Source organism: Zalophus californianus, chromosome 3, assembly GCF_009762305.2.
Source record: "Zalophus californianus isolate mZalCal1 chromosome 3, mZalCal1.pri.v2, whole genome shotgun sequence".
In the NCBI taxonomy this organism is placed as follows: Eukaryota; Metazoa; Chordata; class Mammalia; order Carnivora; family Otariidae; genus Zalophus; species Zalophus californianus.
Genome location: NC_045597.1, coordinates 133,311,182 through 133,328,528, shown reverse-complemented (window position 1 = coordinate 133,328,528; position 17,347 = coordinate 133,311,182). Strand labels below are relative to the sequence as shown.

The 17,347-nt window shown below is 35.5% G+C and overlaps 1 protein-coding gene across 5 annotated transcripts in view; it reads left to right on the top strand.

Moving 5' to 3' along the window:
* The window catches only part of FASTKD1 (FAST kinase domains 1), a 43,374-nt gene that overhangs the window by 10,839 nt on the left and 15,188 nt on the right, over nucleotides 1-17,347 (top strand). For 2 of the 5 annotated variants that reach the window (XM_027591172.2, XM_027591173.1), the window contains exons 4-7: nucleotides 9,448-9,573; nucleotides 11,922-12,320; nucleotides 14,711-14,821; nucleotides 15,696-15,827. In XM_027591172.2, coding sequence (XP_027446973.1) covers nucleotides 9,448-9,573; nucleotides 11,922-12,320; nucleotides 14,711-14,821; nucleotides 15,696-15,827 — 768 coding nt within the window. The remainder of the gene's footprint in view (nucleotides 1-9,447; nucleotides 9,574-11,921; nucleotides 12,321-14,710; nucleotides 14,822-15,695; nucleotides 15,828-17,347) is intronic. The other 3 variants (XM_027591176.2, XM_027591174.2, XM_027591175.2) reach the window with 3 other exon arrangements.

The following is a 17,347-nucleotide window of genomic DNA, read 5'->3' as shown; positions in this document are numbered from 1 at the left end:
CAGATCTAAAGAAATTTTAGAAGATTGAAACCCTGTCAAGCATGTTGTCAGACCACAATGATATGACAGTGGGAATCAATCACAAAAAACTGGAAAAATTACAAATATGTGGAGATTTAACAACATGCCACCAGACAACCAAGGGATCAATTAAGAAATTGAAAGAGAAATAAAATGAAATAAATAAATGAAAATGAAAATATAGCTTTCCAAAATCTGCAGCAAAAGCAGTTCTTTTTTTATTTATTTAAAGATCTTATTTATTGGGTGCCTGGGTGGCTCAGTTGGTTAACTGACTGCCTTCGGCTCAGGTCATGATCCTGGAGTCCCGGGATCAAGTCCCACATCGGGCTCCCTGCTCAGCGGGGAGTCCGCTTCTCCCTCTGACCCTCTACCCTCTCATGCTTTCTATCTCTCATTCTCTCTCTCTCTCAAATTAAATAAAATCTTAAAAAAAATAAAGATTTTATTTATTTATTTGACAGAGCGAGAGACAGTGAGAGAGGGAACACAAGCAGGGGGAGTGGGAGAGGGAGAAGCAGGCTTCCACTGAGCAGGGTGCCCAGTGCGGGGCTTGATCGCAGGACCCTGGGATCATGACCTGAGCTGAAGGCAGACACTTAATGACTGAGCCACCCAGGCGTCCAGCAAAAGCAATTCTAATAGAGAAGTTCATAGTGATAGAGACCTACTTTAAGAAACAAGTAAAATCTGAAATAATCTAACTTTATACCTAAAGGAACTAGTAAACAGAGCAAATGAACCACAAAGGTAGTAGAAGGAAGAAAATGACAAAGGTCAGAGAAGAAATAAATGACATAGAGACTAAAGAGGGGTGCCTGGGTGGCTCAGTCAGTTAAGTGACTTGGTTTCAGCTCAGGTCATGATCTCAAGGTTGTGAGATTGAGCCCCGAGTCAGACTCTGCTCTCAGCATGGAGTCTGCTTGAGAGATTCTTTCCTTCTGCCTCCTTCTCTGCCCCTCCCCCCATTTGTGCCTGTGTGTGCTCTCTCTCAAATAAAACAAAATAGAAAATAGAAAAGATTGATGAGGGGTGCGTGGGTGGCTTAGGTGGTTAAACATCTGCCTTTGGCTCAGGTCATGATCTTGGTGTCCTGGGATAGAGCCCCACATTGGGCTCCCTGCTCAGTGGGGAGTCTCCCTCTCCCCCTGCTCCCCCCGCACCCGGCCCACTTGTGCTCTCTCTTTCTCAAATAAAAAAGGAAAAGATCAATGAAACTAAGCTGGTTCTTTGAAAAAGTAAACAATTGATAAACTTTTAGCTATTTACTAAGAAAGAAAGCTTAAATAAATGCAATCAGAAATGAAAGAGGGAACATTATAACTGATACCAAAATAATACAAAGGCTAATAAGCAGCTGTGATGAACAATTATATGCCAACAAATTGGACAACTTAGAAGAAATGGATAAATTCCTAGAAACAAACAGTTTTCCAAGACTAAATCATGAAGAAATAGTCTGAATAGACCAATTACTAGCAAGGAGATTGAATCGGTAATCAAAACACTCCCAACAAACAAAAGTCCAGGAGCAGACAGCTTCAGTGGTGAATTCTACCAAACATTTAAAGAAGATTTAATTCCTCCTCTTCTCAAACTCTCCCAAAAATTTGAAGAGGAGGGAACACTTCCAATCTCATTTTACAAGGCCAGCATTACTCTGATACCAAAAGCAGACAAGGACACCATAAAAATGAAAATTACGTCAGTGTCCCTGATGAACACAGATGTAAAAATCCTGAACAAAATATTAGCAAGCCAAATTCAATAATACATTAAAAAGATTTGTGGTTCAACATCCACAAATCAATGTGATATAGCACATTAACAAAATGGAGGATAAAAATTACATGAACCTCTCAATAAATGCAGAAAAAGCATTTGACACAATTCAACATCCATTTATGATAAAAAAAACTCTCAACAAAGTAGGTAGAGAGGAATGCCCCTCATCATAATAAAGGCCATAAATGACATACCCACAGCTAAGATCATGCCCAGTGATGGAAAGCCCAACATTTTTCCTCATGGTCATGAGCAAGACAAAGATGCTCACTCTTATCACTTTTATTCAATACAGTATTGCAAATCCTAGCCAGAGCAATTAGACAAGAAAAAGAAATAAAAGGCACCCTAATTGGAAAGGAATAAGTAAAGCTGTCACATTTGCACATGACATGAAAAAATATTTTTCTATATATAAAACCCTAAAGACTCCACCAAAAGCCTGTGAGAACTAATAAAGTAATTCAGTGAAGTTACAGGATACAAAATCATTATAAAAAAATCTATTGTGTTTTTGTACACTAACAACAAACAGTGAGAAGTAGAAGGACAGTCCCATTGTAAGAGGACAGTCCCACTTACAATTGCCTCAAAAACAATTACATACCTAGGGATAAATTTAAACAATGAGGTGAAAGACCTGTACACTGGAAATTAAGACATTGGTGAAAGAAATCATAAGAGGACACAAAAAATTGGAAGATACTCCATGGTCATGGATTGGAAGAATTTATATTGTTAAAATGTCCCTATTACCCAAAGCAACATATTGATTCAATGCAACTCTATCAAAATTCTAATGGGGTTTTTCACAGAATTGAACAAATAATCCTAAAATTTGTATGGAACCACAAAAGATCCCTAATAGCCAAACAATCTTTTTTTTTTTTTAAGATTTATCTATTTATTTATTTGAGAGAGAGAATGAGCGAGCGAGCACAACCGGGGGGGGGGGGGGGCAGCAGAGGGTGAGGGAGAAGCAGGCTCCCTGCTGATCAGAGAGCCTGGTACGGGGCTTGATCCCAGGACCCTGGGATCCTGACCTGAGCTGAAGGTAGCTGCCCAACCGACTGAGCCACCCAGGTGCTCCACCCAAAACAATCTTGAGAGTAAACAGGGGAGGCACCATTCTCCCTGATTTCAAACCATATTAGAAAGCTATAGTAATCAAAACAGTATATTATTGGCATAAAAACAGACACATAGATCAATGAAACAGAATAGAAAACCAGGAAATAAACCTGTGCACGTATGGTCAATTAACTTATGACAAAGGTGACAAGAATATACAATGGGGAAAGAATAGTGTCTTCAATAAATGGTGCTGGGAAAACTGAATAGCCACATGCAAAAGAATGAAACTGGACTACTATCTTACACCATACACAAAAATAAACTCGGGCGCCTGGGTGGCTCAGTTGGTTGGGCGACTGCCTTCAGCTCAGGTCATGATCCTGGAGTCTTGGGATCGAGTCCCACATTGGGCTCCCTGCTCGGTGGGGAGTCTGCTTCTCTCTCTGACCCGCTTCCCTCTTGTGCTCTCTATTCTCATTCTCTCTCTCTCAAATAAATAAATAAAATCTAAAACAAACAAACAAAAAAACATAAAAATAAACTCAAAATGGAGTAAACCACTTGAATATAAGACCGGAAGGCATAAAACTCCTACAAGAAAACAGGCAGTAAGCTCCTTGAAATTGCTCTTGGTGATATATATATATATATATATATATTTTTTTTTTTTGATCTGACTCCAAGAGCAATGGCAACAAAAGCAAAATAAACCAAGTAGACTACATTAAACTAAAAAGCTTTTGCATAGTGAAGAAAATTATCGACAAAAAGGCAACCTACTGAATAGGAGAAGATCTTTGCAAATCATGTATCTGAATAGGGGTTAATATCCAAAATATATAGAAAACTCCTACAACTCAATTAACAACAACAACCTGATTAATTAATTAATATGGGTAGAGGACCTGAATAGATCTTTCTCCAGAGAAGACATGCAGATGGTCAATGGGCACACGAAAATATTCTCAACATCACTAATCATTGGAATTGCAAATCAAAACCACTATGAGGTATAATCTCACTACTGTCAGAATGGCCATTATAAAAAAGACAAGAAGTAACAAGTGTTGGTGAGGATTGGGGAAAAGGGAACCCTCTTGCACTATTGGTGGGAATATAAATTGGTACAGTCACTATGGAAACCATTATGGAGTTACCACAAAAACAAAAAGTAGAATCACCATTGATCCAGTAAATCCACTTCTGGGTATTTATCCAAAGAAAATAAAAATACTAATCAAAAGATACATGTTCATGGAAGCATTATTTATAATATTCAAGATATGGAAACAGCCAAAGTGTCCACTGATGGATGAACGGATAAAGATGTGGTGTGTGTACACACGTGAACACACACACATAATGGGATGTTACTCAGCCATAAAAAAAAGAATGAAATCTTGCCATTTGTAAACACATGGGTGGACCTTGTGGATATTAGGCCAAATGAAATAAATCAGACAAAGACAAATATGATTTCATTTATACGTGGAAATCTAAAAAGCAAATGAGTGAACAAAACAAAACATAAATGCAGAGAATAGATTGGTGGTTGCCAGAGGGGAGGGGAATTGGAGGTTGGGCAAAATAGGAGATGGTGGTGGGCAGGAGGTACAAACGTCCAATCACAAATAAGTCATAGGGTTGCAATGAACAGCTTGGTGGACCATAGTCAGTGATATTATGTTACATATTATGTGACTTTATATGATGACAAGAGGAAACTAGACTTATTGGGGTAGTCATTTCACAGTGTATATAAATATCAATTCATCATGTTGTATACCTGAAACTAATGTAATGTTAAATGTCAATTATACCTCGATAAAAAATAAAAACCATGGAGGCTAAGTAACATGTTACTAAACAATGAATTGATGAACCAAAAAGTCAAACAAGAAATCAAAAATTACATTGAAACAAATGAAAATAAAAAAACCAAGTTTCCAAAATCTTTGGGATGCAGCAAAAGTTCTAAGAGGCAAGTTTATAGTAATATAGGCTGACATCAAGAAGCAAGAAAAAAATCTCAAACAATGTAACCTTACACCTAAAGGAGTTAGAAGAACAAACAAAACCACAGCTGAGCAAAAGGAAGGAAATAATGAAGATTAGAGCAAAAATAAATGATATAGAAACTAAAAATACACAATAGAAAGATCAATGAAACCAGGAGCTGGTTCTTTGAAAGATCAACAAAAGTGATAAACCTCTAGCCAGTGTTATCAGAGAGAACCCAAATAAACAAAATCACTAATGAAAGAGAAGAAGTAACAACCAACACCACAGGGGGCGCCTGGGTGACTCAGTCAGTTATGCATCCAACTCTTGATTTTTGGCTCAGGTCATGATATGGTTCTGGGATTGAGCCCTATGTCGGACTCCACGCTTAGCAGGGAATCTGCTTAGGATTCTCTCTCCCTTTTCCTCTGCCCCCTCCCACTGCTCATGCTCTCTATCTCTCTGTAAAATAAATAAAATCTTTAAAAAAACAACCAACACCACTGTTACAAACAACTGTAATAGAATATTATGAAAACCTATATGCCAACAAATTGGGCAACTTAGAAGAAATGGATGAATTCTTAGAAACATATAACCTACTAAAACTAAAGCAGGAGGAAATAGAAAATTTGAAGACTGATTACCAGCAATGAAACTGAATCAGTAATCAAAAAACCAAAAACCAGAAGTCTAGGACCAAATGGCTTCACAGGCGAATTCTACTAAACATTTTTTTTTTAAAGATTTTATTTGTTTGACAGAGAGACACAGCGAGAGAGGGAACACAAGCAGGGGGAGTGGGAGAGGGAGAAGCAGGCTTCCTGCTGAGCGGGGAGCCCAATGCAGGGCTCAATCCCAGGACCCTAGGATCATGACCTGAGCCAAAGGCAGACCCTTAACCACTGAGCCACCCAGGTGCCCCTCTACTAAACATTAACTAAACAGAGTTAATACCTATTCTTCTCAAACTATTCCAAACATAGAAGAGGAAGGAAAAGTTCTAAATTCATTCTGAGGCCAGTATCAACGCTGATACCAAAATCAGATGACACCACAAAAAGAACTACAGGCCAATATCTCTCATGCATATAAATGCAAAAATCCTCAATGAAATATTATTGAAGCAAAAGACTTTACTCTGAAAATTATAAAATACTGATGAAAGAAATTCAAGATGGTGTAAAGAAACGGAAAGACATTCATGCTCATGGATTGGAAGAAAAAATATATACTACCCAAAGCAATCTACAGATATAATGCAATCCCTATCAAATACCAACAACCTTTTTCACAGAACTAGAACAAACAATCATAAAATTTGTATGGAACTACAAAAGACCTCTAATAGCCAAAGCAATTTTGAAAAAGAAAAAACTGGAGGTATCACAATACCAGATTTCAAGTTATATTACAAAGCAGTAGTAATTAAAACAGTATGGTGCTGGCATAAAACTAGACGGATCAATGGAATAGAACAGAAAACCCAGAAATAAACCCACAATCATATGGTCAATTAATCTTTGACAAAGGAGGAATGAATATCAAATGGGCAAAAGACACTCTCTTCAACAAATGGTGTTTTGAAAGCTGGACATCCATATGTAAAAGAATGAAATTGTACCACTTTCTTTTTTTTTTCACCATACACCAAAATAAACTAAAAATGGATTAAAGATCTAAATGTGAAACCTGAAACCATACAAATCCTTGAAGAGAGCATAGGCAGTAATTTCTCTGACATTGGTCATAGCAATATTTCTCTAGATACATCTCCTGAGCCAAGGGAAATAAAAGCAAAAATAAACTATTGGGACTACATCAAAATAAAAAGCTTCTGCACAGCAAAGGAAATAATCAAAACCAAAAGGCAGCTTACTGAATGGGAGAAGATATTTGCAAATGACATATCCAATAAAGGGTTAGTATCCAAAATATATAAAGAACTGTTATAACTGAACATCCCAAAAACAAATTATCTAATTAAAAATCAGCAAAAGACATGAACAGGTACTTCTCCAAAGAAGACATCCAGATGGCCAACAGACACATGAAAAGATGCTCAACATCACTCATCATCAGGGAAATGCAAATCAAAACTACAATGAGATAATTCCTCACACCTGTCAGAATGGCTAAAATCAACAACACAAAAAACAGGTGTTGGCGAGGATTTAGAGAAAAAGGAACCCTCTTGCAATGTAAACTGGTGCAGTTACTGTGGAAAACAGTATGGAGGTTCCTCAAAAAGCTAAAACTAGAGCTACCCTATGATCCAGTAATGGCACTACTGGGTATTTACCCCAAAAATACAAAACACTAATTCAAAGGGATACATACACTCCAATGTTTATAGCCCCATTATTTACAATAAATAGCCAAACTATGGAAGCAACCCAAGTGTCCATCAATAGGTGAGTGACTAAAGAAGATATACTACATTTATACAATGGAATATTCAGTTATAAAAAAGAATGAAATCTTACCATTTATTTGCAACAACATGGATGGAGCTAGAGAGTATAATGCTAAGTGAAATAAGTCAGAGAAAGACAAATACCATATAATCTCACTTGTATGTGGAATTTAAGAAACAAAACAAATGAGCAAAGAAAATAGAGGAGAGACAAACCAAGAAACAGATTAAGTATGGAGAACAAACTGATAGTTACCAGAGGGGAAGTGAGTAGGGGAGGGATGGCTGAAATAGGTAATGGGGATTAACAAGTAAAAAACAAAACCAACAAACCACAACAGCTCTCCTAAACCAAGTAGAAACCTAGGGCAGAAAGGAAAGGATTGACTAAGATGCAGAAGAGAGAACAGGATATTTATCAGTAGACAGAGAGGAGCAGGCATATCACTGGTTATTATTACCCCATCTTATGCCCTTTCAGCATAATGCTTCTTAAAGCATAAACCATGATAAATCTTAAAATTGTAGTTACATGTATGTATAAAACTGTATATATATGTAGTTATATCTGTTGGTCATTGTTAATATGTGCTGGATTAAATGAAATAGGATCAAACAGTTCTCTGGGCTGAGAGATTCTACATTCATTTACTGAATTGTGATTTTAATAAATCTCATGACCTAAACTCATCTGTCTTCTCTTCTCCATTTTTGCATTCCCTTTATCTGCAGTTATCTTTTATTGAGAGTAAGGAGAAATACCTTATTTCTTTTGTAAGGAGTCCAAACTACTGGATTTTTGGGTTAAATTTGGTCATTGTTGAAAATAGCTCAGATTTTAAAATTTTTTCTTTAAAGCAGCATTATTATGTGTATTATGCACCTTGAACAAATCAGTTGTAAAATAGATGCTTTTTTTTGTTTTTCCGTTAAACCATTAAATTACAAATGTACACTTGTACTTCCCAATCAGACATTTCCTTTTAATTTTTCATTTCAAAATAGCTTAGAAGATTTTATTCTATATGATGTTGTTTATTTTTAGTGATACTTTTATTTTTTCATAATGATAATGTTTAAAAAATTTTAAAACTCTAATTTGTATTTCCTATGTAGAATTTTTAATAGTGTCATAAAATAACTTCTGTTTTTTTGGTCTCTATGGCCTATGATGTTAATTTTTTTGTTACTACATTTGCTATTAATGATTTTGTTAAAATGTTTAGAAATGTTATATAAACATAATTTGTAATGATTCGAATATGGTACATTATGGGTTAACACTGTATGATGGATCTTAGCAAGGGTAATTAGCATGTATTTGAATTAGCATGTATTTGTTTTAAAGATTCCTCCATGATTTGCATGATTCAGTTGTTCTTTTTTGCTGTGTGGTATTTTATGAATATGTACAATTTATGCAATGTACTTTTGATAGATTGCAGTTTTTTGCTATTAACATGTTGTGCTGCTGTGGACTTCATTATGCTTGTCTTAGTGAATTCAGTCTTTTTTTTTTTTTTAAAGATTTTATTTATTTATTTGACAGAGAGAGAGATAGCGAGAGAGGGAACACAAGCAGGGGGAGTGGGAGAGGGAGAAGCAGGCTTCCCGCCCAGCAGGGAGGCCGATGCGGGGCTTGATCCCAGGACCCTGGGATCATGACCTGAGCCGAAGGCAGTAGCTTAAGCAGCTGAGCCACCCAGGTGCCCCTTTCCAAGAGTCTTTTAAAATCTGTAACAATTCTTCTTCCCTCTTTTCTGTTGCCATTTACTTATTGAAGAAATGGGATCATTTTTCCTACAGAAAAATTCTGGAGTTTTTTACAGCCTTGTTATAGTAGTGGTTGTTTTGTTAATGTACAACCTTATGTTGAAATTGATCTGTCACCTCAAAAAATTAATAGATAAATGATTCAAATAATTTCAGGTGATTTTTCCCTTTAAAAAATCTTCCAATAGTATCTGACTTTTTAATTGTTAGCATGGGTTACTTTTATAATAATAAAAAATCAACATTTAAAAAAAATTCTTTTATGTTAGTAATGTATTAGTAGTATATTAATACTTCTGATTGCTTTTTATAATTGTGTATTGTGTTTTAAGTGAAAGTAAATAGTAATGATGTCCTTTGTATATTTCCCTTAATAGGTTTGATATTAATGTGCTGTCAAAATTTTCCTCTTGCCTAGCAAAGCAAAATTTATATTTCAGTCCATTAATGGGAAAAATAGCTGATATTGTACATAGGAACCTGGAAACCATAGAGGACTTAAGGTAAATGTATTTAAGGTAAATATATGGTAGAGAGATTCTGGGCTTTGGATGCACACACACTTAGATTTGCCACTTACTACCTATGTGACTTTAATCTTTTGAAACTTTAGTATCCTTATCTATAGAACAGTACTACTTTGGAATCTCCTTTGCAATGTTGCTGTGGAAATTAGAGATAAAGTATATGAAGTATAACGTGATATTGTTGAGCTCTATGAAATACTTAGATTTTACTTTACTTGCAATCTAACAAGTTTGCCTGTCCCCGGTGGCCTCATTTAACTTTAATTACCTTCCTAAAGACCCTGTCTTCAAATATAGTCACATTGAGGGCTAGGCCTTTAATATATGGAGTTTGCGGGGGACACAGTTCCGTCTGTAGCACATATCAGTGTTGATAGCAGCATTATCATAATAGTCAAAAGGTGGAAATAACCTAAATGTCCATTGATAGATGAAGGGACAATCAAAATGTGGTATATAGCTACAATGGGATATTTCAGCCTTATAATTATAGGAAGGAAATTCTGACACATGCTACAACATGGGTGACATTATGCTAAGTGGAGTAAGCCAAGCACAAAAGGACAAATACTGTATGATTCCACTTAAATGAGCTCCCAGAGTAGTCAAATTCATAAAAACAGAAAGTAGAATGGTTATTGCTAGGGGCTGGCAGGGGTGAAGAATTGAGAGTTACTGTTTAAATGGGTAAGCCATTTTAGTTTGAGAAGATGAGAAAGTTCTGCAGATGGATAGTGGTAATGGTTGCACAACACTGTGAGTATACTTAATACCACTGAACTGTACACTTAAAAATGTTTAAAATGGTAAATTTTATGTTATATATATTTTCACACACATATGGCAAAGTAGCTTATAAAAGAGAAAATAAAAATCAGTGTAAATTTTTTTAACTTTAAAAAATTCTTATAGATCCCCTTGAGAATCTACTAAAATCTTTGGACATTTCCCTACTCTAATCTGCAATTACAAATATACATGCAATTAAAAAAAATCATTTCAGAGGGTTTATGGTTAAATGAAATAGCAATGTTAAGTTACTAATTATTGTTGCTAAATATTAACATGAAACATTTGAGTAGAGAAGTCAAAGTGTTGTACAACTGGGTTTTTAAAATATATTTATTTTGGGCGCCTGGGTGGCTCAGTTGGATAAGCGCCTGCCTTCGGCTCAGGTCATGATCCTGGAGTCCCGGGATCGAGTCCCGCATCCTCCCCCCTCTCATGCTCTCTCTATCATTCTCTCTCTCTCAGTAAATAAATAAAAATCTTTAAAAAAATAAAAAATAAAAAAAATATATTTTATTGGAAAGGTTGAAGAAATTTGAAAACAAAAATAAATGCAAACAGTCCCCCTATCCTAATGGTTGAGATAGTTTTATATTTACATTTTTGTGTCTTTTCTGTAAATGTTTTATTATTATCATCCTTGAACATTTGTTATATACCTTTTCCATTTTGCATTCCTTATTCTTATGGGTGCATTCTTGTATTTGTAGTTTTCTGATTTTTGTATTATGTTAAGATCTGTGTTTTGAAAGCAGGGACCTCACCTTTGTATTTTTGACGTCTCCCTCAAGGCCTGGAAGAGTGACTTATGTTCCTTCAAATTAGTTTTTAGTGAAGAAATATTAAATGCTACCTTATGTTCAGTACTTACTGTCATATGTTACTATCTACCTAGCATGAGACATTAAAAAATATGAAGTCATTTATTAGTGAGAAATATTTTACCAAGAGTTTTATTCGTAAGTTATTGATACACAGAGAAAGGAGTAACAAAGTGAAGTCTACTGCCAAAAATATAAATTGAGACTTTTAATGTTGTATTCATGGGCTGTTGGTCCAAAGTGATTTCTGAGTGAATTTCACTAAAATTTTTTCCTTCAAGGCAGTTATCTATAGAGTAAGATATTATACACAGTTAACAAAAGATATTGTAATTTATTTATTTTTTATCTAAAGGCATTTGATTATTAGGAGGTCTGCATTCAAGTCCTGTAAGAATATTTAAAGGAAAAACTTTTGTGGTATAAAATCCATAATTTTTTTTTTAAAGATTTATTTATTTGACAGAGAGAGAAACAGCGAGAGAGGGAACACAAGCAGGGGGAGTGGGAGAGGGAGAAGCAGGCTTCCCGCCGAACAGGGAACCCGATGTGGGGCTTGATCCTAGGACCCTGGGACCATGACCTGAGCCGAAGGCAGACGCTTAATAAAATCCAAAATATTTTAACTAGTTCTTTTCTGTATCTAATCATTTAGTCTTAGAGTTGTTCTTTATTCTTAAATAAGGTGAAAATCTGCATCTTTTTCCTTTTTAGGTCCTTGTCTGTATTGATGGTCAGCATATCTTCTTTAATATCACAACGTTTTCAAGAACAATTAGTGAACAAAACAGAAAATCTTTTTGATACCATAGATTCTTCCCAGGTCAACGTTGCAAGAAGAATAGTACAATTTCTTCGAAATATTAAATATAGTTATTACCCACTATTAGAAAGGTGCAATAAAGTGTTTTTAAGCAATATGAACCACCTTGATTTGGACTCCATCAGTAAAATACTTAGTCTGTATCACTCTCTACAGTTTCATAGTTTTGAATTTGTTAAAACGGCTAAAAAGAGGCTAGCTGAAATGATTCCTCTGTTTGATCACCCTGATGGCTTTGTAAAACTGTTTGTAGCATTGGGACCTATTGCAGGACCTGAAGAAAAGAAACAGTAAGTTCAGCTAAAAATGCTTTACTTTTCTTGTAACTGCTTGGAGCCTTGCAAGCTTAGACCTCCTTGCGGTTCTGGAAGGCACGCATCACCCCATGCAGCCCTGGAAGGGAGAATAATCTCTTATGTCTGCTCCTTGATTCCTTCTCTGATTGTTTTAGTTTACATCTCAAACTCTTAGTCTACTGTTAAATTCTGAGAAAGAGCCAGTAACTCCATGGTGGTGGCCAACACAAGAAAGGATGAGGGAAATGGATAGTCTCTGTGGAGAATACCATTTTAAGTGTTTTTATTCTCCCTTCCTGGCCCATATGATTGACTTTCCACACAGATATAAGACTCTCCCACCTCCAGTATAGGGTGTAGAATATTCAGAATTATAATAGCCTTAACAATGGACCATTCTATCCTTTGTCGTCTTTATATTCGTCATCAAAGGCATTTCTTTAGCACCTTGGTAAGTGTTCCCTTGTCAGGTTGGAGTGAATTTCATCTTTTTCCTATCTTTTAAAAATTCCCAGTTTTGCCAGATATTGATGTAGATAGAACTGTTTGGGATATAAAGATGGGCAAACATTAAATTAATACATGATTACTAGGTATGAGCAAAGAGAGAAGTATGATTAGTAGATTCAATTAAGCAGGGGTTCCAAGAGTTGCATAATAGAGGTATCTACATCATTACCCTCTTACCAAAAGATTCATGGAGAGTTATTTTTAAGGGTCCTTTGAATTATATGAAGACATTTAAGGATATATTTTAAGAGACTGTTCAAGATGGGAACAAGATGACTACTTAAAAAGCTTTTATTGGAATTTTTTTTTTTTTTGGTCACCAAGTACTGTTGGAATCTCATATGCTAAAGTAATACAAAAATTGAATTTAATTGGGTCCCTGCCTTTAAGGAATTTATATTCCAACTGGGGGGATAGAAATGTATATATAATAAAAATGTGTAAATACCATGATATTGCAATACCGTTATGAATAGGTACTCAAATTAGTGATAGAAATAGTAGATAGGAAAATGAGAGAAAAATGTGGACATAAATAGCTGGGAAAATCTTTGAGGAGAAGCTAGGTTTGAAATGTTTAATAAGGTTTATGAAAAGGATGGTATAGAGCTATCCGGTAAGAATAGAGAATTAGTTTTTCCTGTTATCTTCAGATTTTATATTTTGGGCTTGCTTTCTAAATTATTCTGTAGGGGCACCTGGGTGGCAGTCGGTTAAGCCTCTGCTTTCAACGCATCATAATCTTGGGGTCCTGGGATGGAGCCCCGCCTGCATTGGGCTCCCTGCTCAGTGGGAGCCTGCTTCTCCCTCTCCCTCTGTGGCTCCTCGTGGTTGTGTACTCTCTCTCTCACAAATAAGTAAATAAAATCTTTTAAAAAAATAAGTTATTCTAAAAGATACAGTTATATATAGATACTCGTATTAGTGCATGCACTACTTTGGGTGGTTTCAAAATGGATAGTCTTTGTAAATTTTCAGTTTATAGTGTCACAGTGAGTATTTAGTGTATGAGATTTCTGTTAATATGCAGGTATATTGACTTCCTGATCAGATCTTACTCAATTTAAGATAATTGGGATATTGTTAGAATGTCAGTTTTTAGTTCTTTATAGCTCTGTAGTACTGAATAATTTCACTGAATCGTTGTACTTTTTAATCATTATAACCTTATTTGAATATCACTTTAAAAACTTTTTGTCTGTATTTTTTAAGAGCCAGTTTAAGATTAGAGTGTACTGAAGCCTTAGTTCCTTTGATAAAAACAATATATTTTTCTTTATTCAATCATTTATATTATCCCCTATTATGTGGGGAGAAAATTGATACTGCATATTGAATTCAGTTTTTGTTTGTATTTCTTTTCTATTCATTACCTAAGAACTTATTTTATTTATTTTTTTAGAGATTTTATTTATTTACTAGAGAGAGAACGAGCAGAGGGAGGGAGAGAGGGAGAAGCAGCCTCCCCACTGAGCAGGGAGCCCCACGTGGGGCTCCATCCCAGGATCCTGGGATCTGACCTGAGCCAAAGGCAGCCGCTTAACCAACTGAACCCCCCAGGCACCCTACCTAAGAACTTATTTTAAAAAAGAATTTTTTATAAGCTAGGGTGCCTGGGTGGCTCAGTTGGTTAAGCGACTGCCTTCGGCTCAGGTCATGATCCTGGAGTCCCGGGATCAAGTCCTGCATCGGGCTCCCTGCTCAGCAGGGAGTCTGCTTCTCCCTCTGACCCTCTTCCCCCTCATGCTGTCTGTCTCTCATTCTCTCTCTCTCAAATAAATAAATAAAATCTTAAAATAAATAAAGATTTAAAAAAAATTTTTATAAGCTAATCATCAGTTCTTCAACATAAAAATATTTTTCTTTACCTCTAGACTTAAATCAACTCTATTATTGATGTCAGAGGAGCTAACCAGACAACAGGCCCTGGCAGTGATGGGAGCAATGGAGGAGATGGAAAGCAGAAATTCACATCTGATTAAAAAGTAGTCTTTCCTGAAATTCATGGTGTTAATGTTTAGTTGTCATCCATAAGTAACTATTTTTTTTGAGGATGCATTATGTTTTTTTCTATAATCTAGCTGTTGGTTTTGAAGAAAGAAGGAATTAACACTTAAGGCGTTGTTCATAATCTAAATAGTTTGTTTTTTAAAATAGAGATGTTTAAATTGTTTATAGCATTTTTTCATTTCATTTGCTGCTGTTGTTATTTTCAAGCAGAGGATCATAATCTGGGAAAGTGGAGAGCATCTATGTGAACTTGAATTGCACACCACAGTTACCTTGAAATCATACTGCCATATATTGTCTTTTTTTTTTAAAGAAATTTAAGAAGAAAAAAATACAGTTCAGATTATATATACTTAATGTTTTATTATCCATTGTATGATCCTTTTTAAAGTATTCCTTCTGCCCCGTTTCTTCCAACATACTCCCTCTTAGCATTTCTCATTGCTTTTAATCCATTCCATTGGAGGGCCAGTGAATTAAGGAAGAAAATTAAATCAGTTTTGCTAATTGTTAGTAACTCTTGGTAAAGATTTCTTTGTGGGGAAGATGTGGAATTTGATGGCTGTTTTGTGAGTTTTTTTTAATTAGAAAGTGAAACTTTATGCTTTTCTCTACTGTTGCTATTAATAATTAAATATTTACACTTCATTGATAGCTCTTATATCATTCTATCTTAATTGTTTACATTTCTGTCACCATTTTGAGGCTGCTCTTTAAGAGCAGAAAACCTTATTTCATTGATTGCTGTTTCTCCAACACAGCATGTCTGGCATGAAAGAGCTCCTCAGTAAATACTTAATACATAAATGAATGGATTGATTGTAATATATGTTTTATCATTCTTTATAGAATTGCTTCAATTCTGTATAAACATTTGGATAACTATAAACCAATAGAGTTATTGAGGATAACTCAAGCATTGATTTTTCTACATTTTCAAAGTAAAGAGCTTTTTGTGAGACTCAGAGAATTACTGCTTAGGTAAGGTTACAGTATTTATTTTATAATCTGGACTCAATGTTTCTTTTGTTTGATTATGTAGAGAGTTGTTGGAACTTTTGGAGGCAGAATTAAGTGGCTTGTTATTTAAATGTTAACACACTTATCTCTGCCAGTGCTCATGCTTGGTATATTCTGAAATGAAGCCAGTAGGGCGATGAGTTCCCCAGGCATGAATAACAGTAAAAGCCAAGGCATTTTCCTTTCCTGCAGGAATACAATAACTATGAAAAGATTGGAGCTGCCCAACAAGGCAAAACTTCCATTTGGGAGCACTTATATTCAGAGGCCTTCAGTCTGCTTACGTGCCTATTTTAAGGCATGTTAGATTGTTTTAAAGCATATTAAATTTTTTAATTTGTAATTTTTAAAATAAAATATTTAAGGGCGCCTGGGTGGCTCAGTTGGTTGGGCGACTGCCTTCAGCTCAGGTCATGATCCTGGAGTCCCGGGATCGAGTCCTGTGTCGGGCTCCCTGCTCGGTGGGGAGTCTGTTTCTCCCTCTGACCCTCCCCCCTCTCATACTCTCTCTCTCTCTCTCATTCTCTCTCTCCAATAAATAAGTAAAATCTTTAAAAAAAATTTAAAAAATAAAATATTTAAGAGTAATGTTACTGAAAAAGTATTTTACCTTTATAATTTAATGTTTTCTATTTTTCTATGGCTATAACATTCATATTTTAACAGGGAAGTTACTCAGTTTTCCAAGGATGCTTATGGAAATGGAGTCAAAATGGACTTTTGCATGAAAAGGTTTTTTATTTTAAGAATCAGAATAATGACCTGAATGAAACTAAAATTAGATTAATCTTTTTCTCCGTTTTTCTATACTAGTTTGATTTCTGATTTTGATTCCTGGAAGACCAGGCATGGGATTCTATGCCATAATCAAAAGGATTGGCATAGAGTTGAAAATGATTTTAATTATAGTAAAATTATTTGCCGTTAAAGTTAAGAAGGATTTGAATTGAAGAATAAGAGGTGGCACTTTATCAGGTGCTTGTTAGGTATGTTAGTAGAAAGTTCACCCTTTTCTTAAAGAAATAACTTTTTTCTTACCAAGGTGATTATATGCAGGATTATTGTTTCTTCACCTTTTTCATATTTAGCATAGACTTTTTTTTTTTTTAAGATTTTATTTATTTGACAGAGAGAGACACAGTGAGAGAGGGAACACAGGCAGGGGGAGTGGGAGAGAGAAGCAGACTTCCTGCGGAGCAGGGAGCCCGATGCGGGGCTCGATCCCAGGACCCTGGGATCATGACCTGAGCCGAAGGCAGACGCCTAACGACTGAGCCACCCAGGCGCCCCAGCATAGACTTTTACAAAGCCTCTGAATGTAGAATTTTATGTTCTAAATTAAGTATCATAAACTGGCCCAGGGACATGGTTTTTTTGGTCTGCACAATGATTTTTATTTTTATTTTATTTTATTTTTTTTAAGATTTTATTTATTTGAGAGAGAGAGAATGAGAGAGAGCACAAGAGGGAAGAGGGTCAGA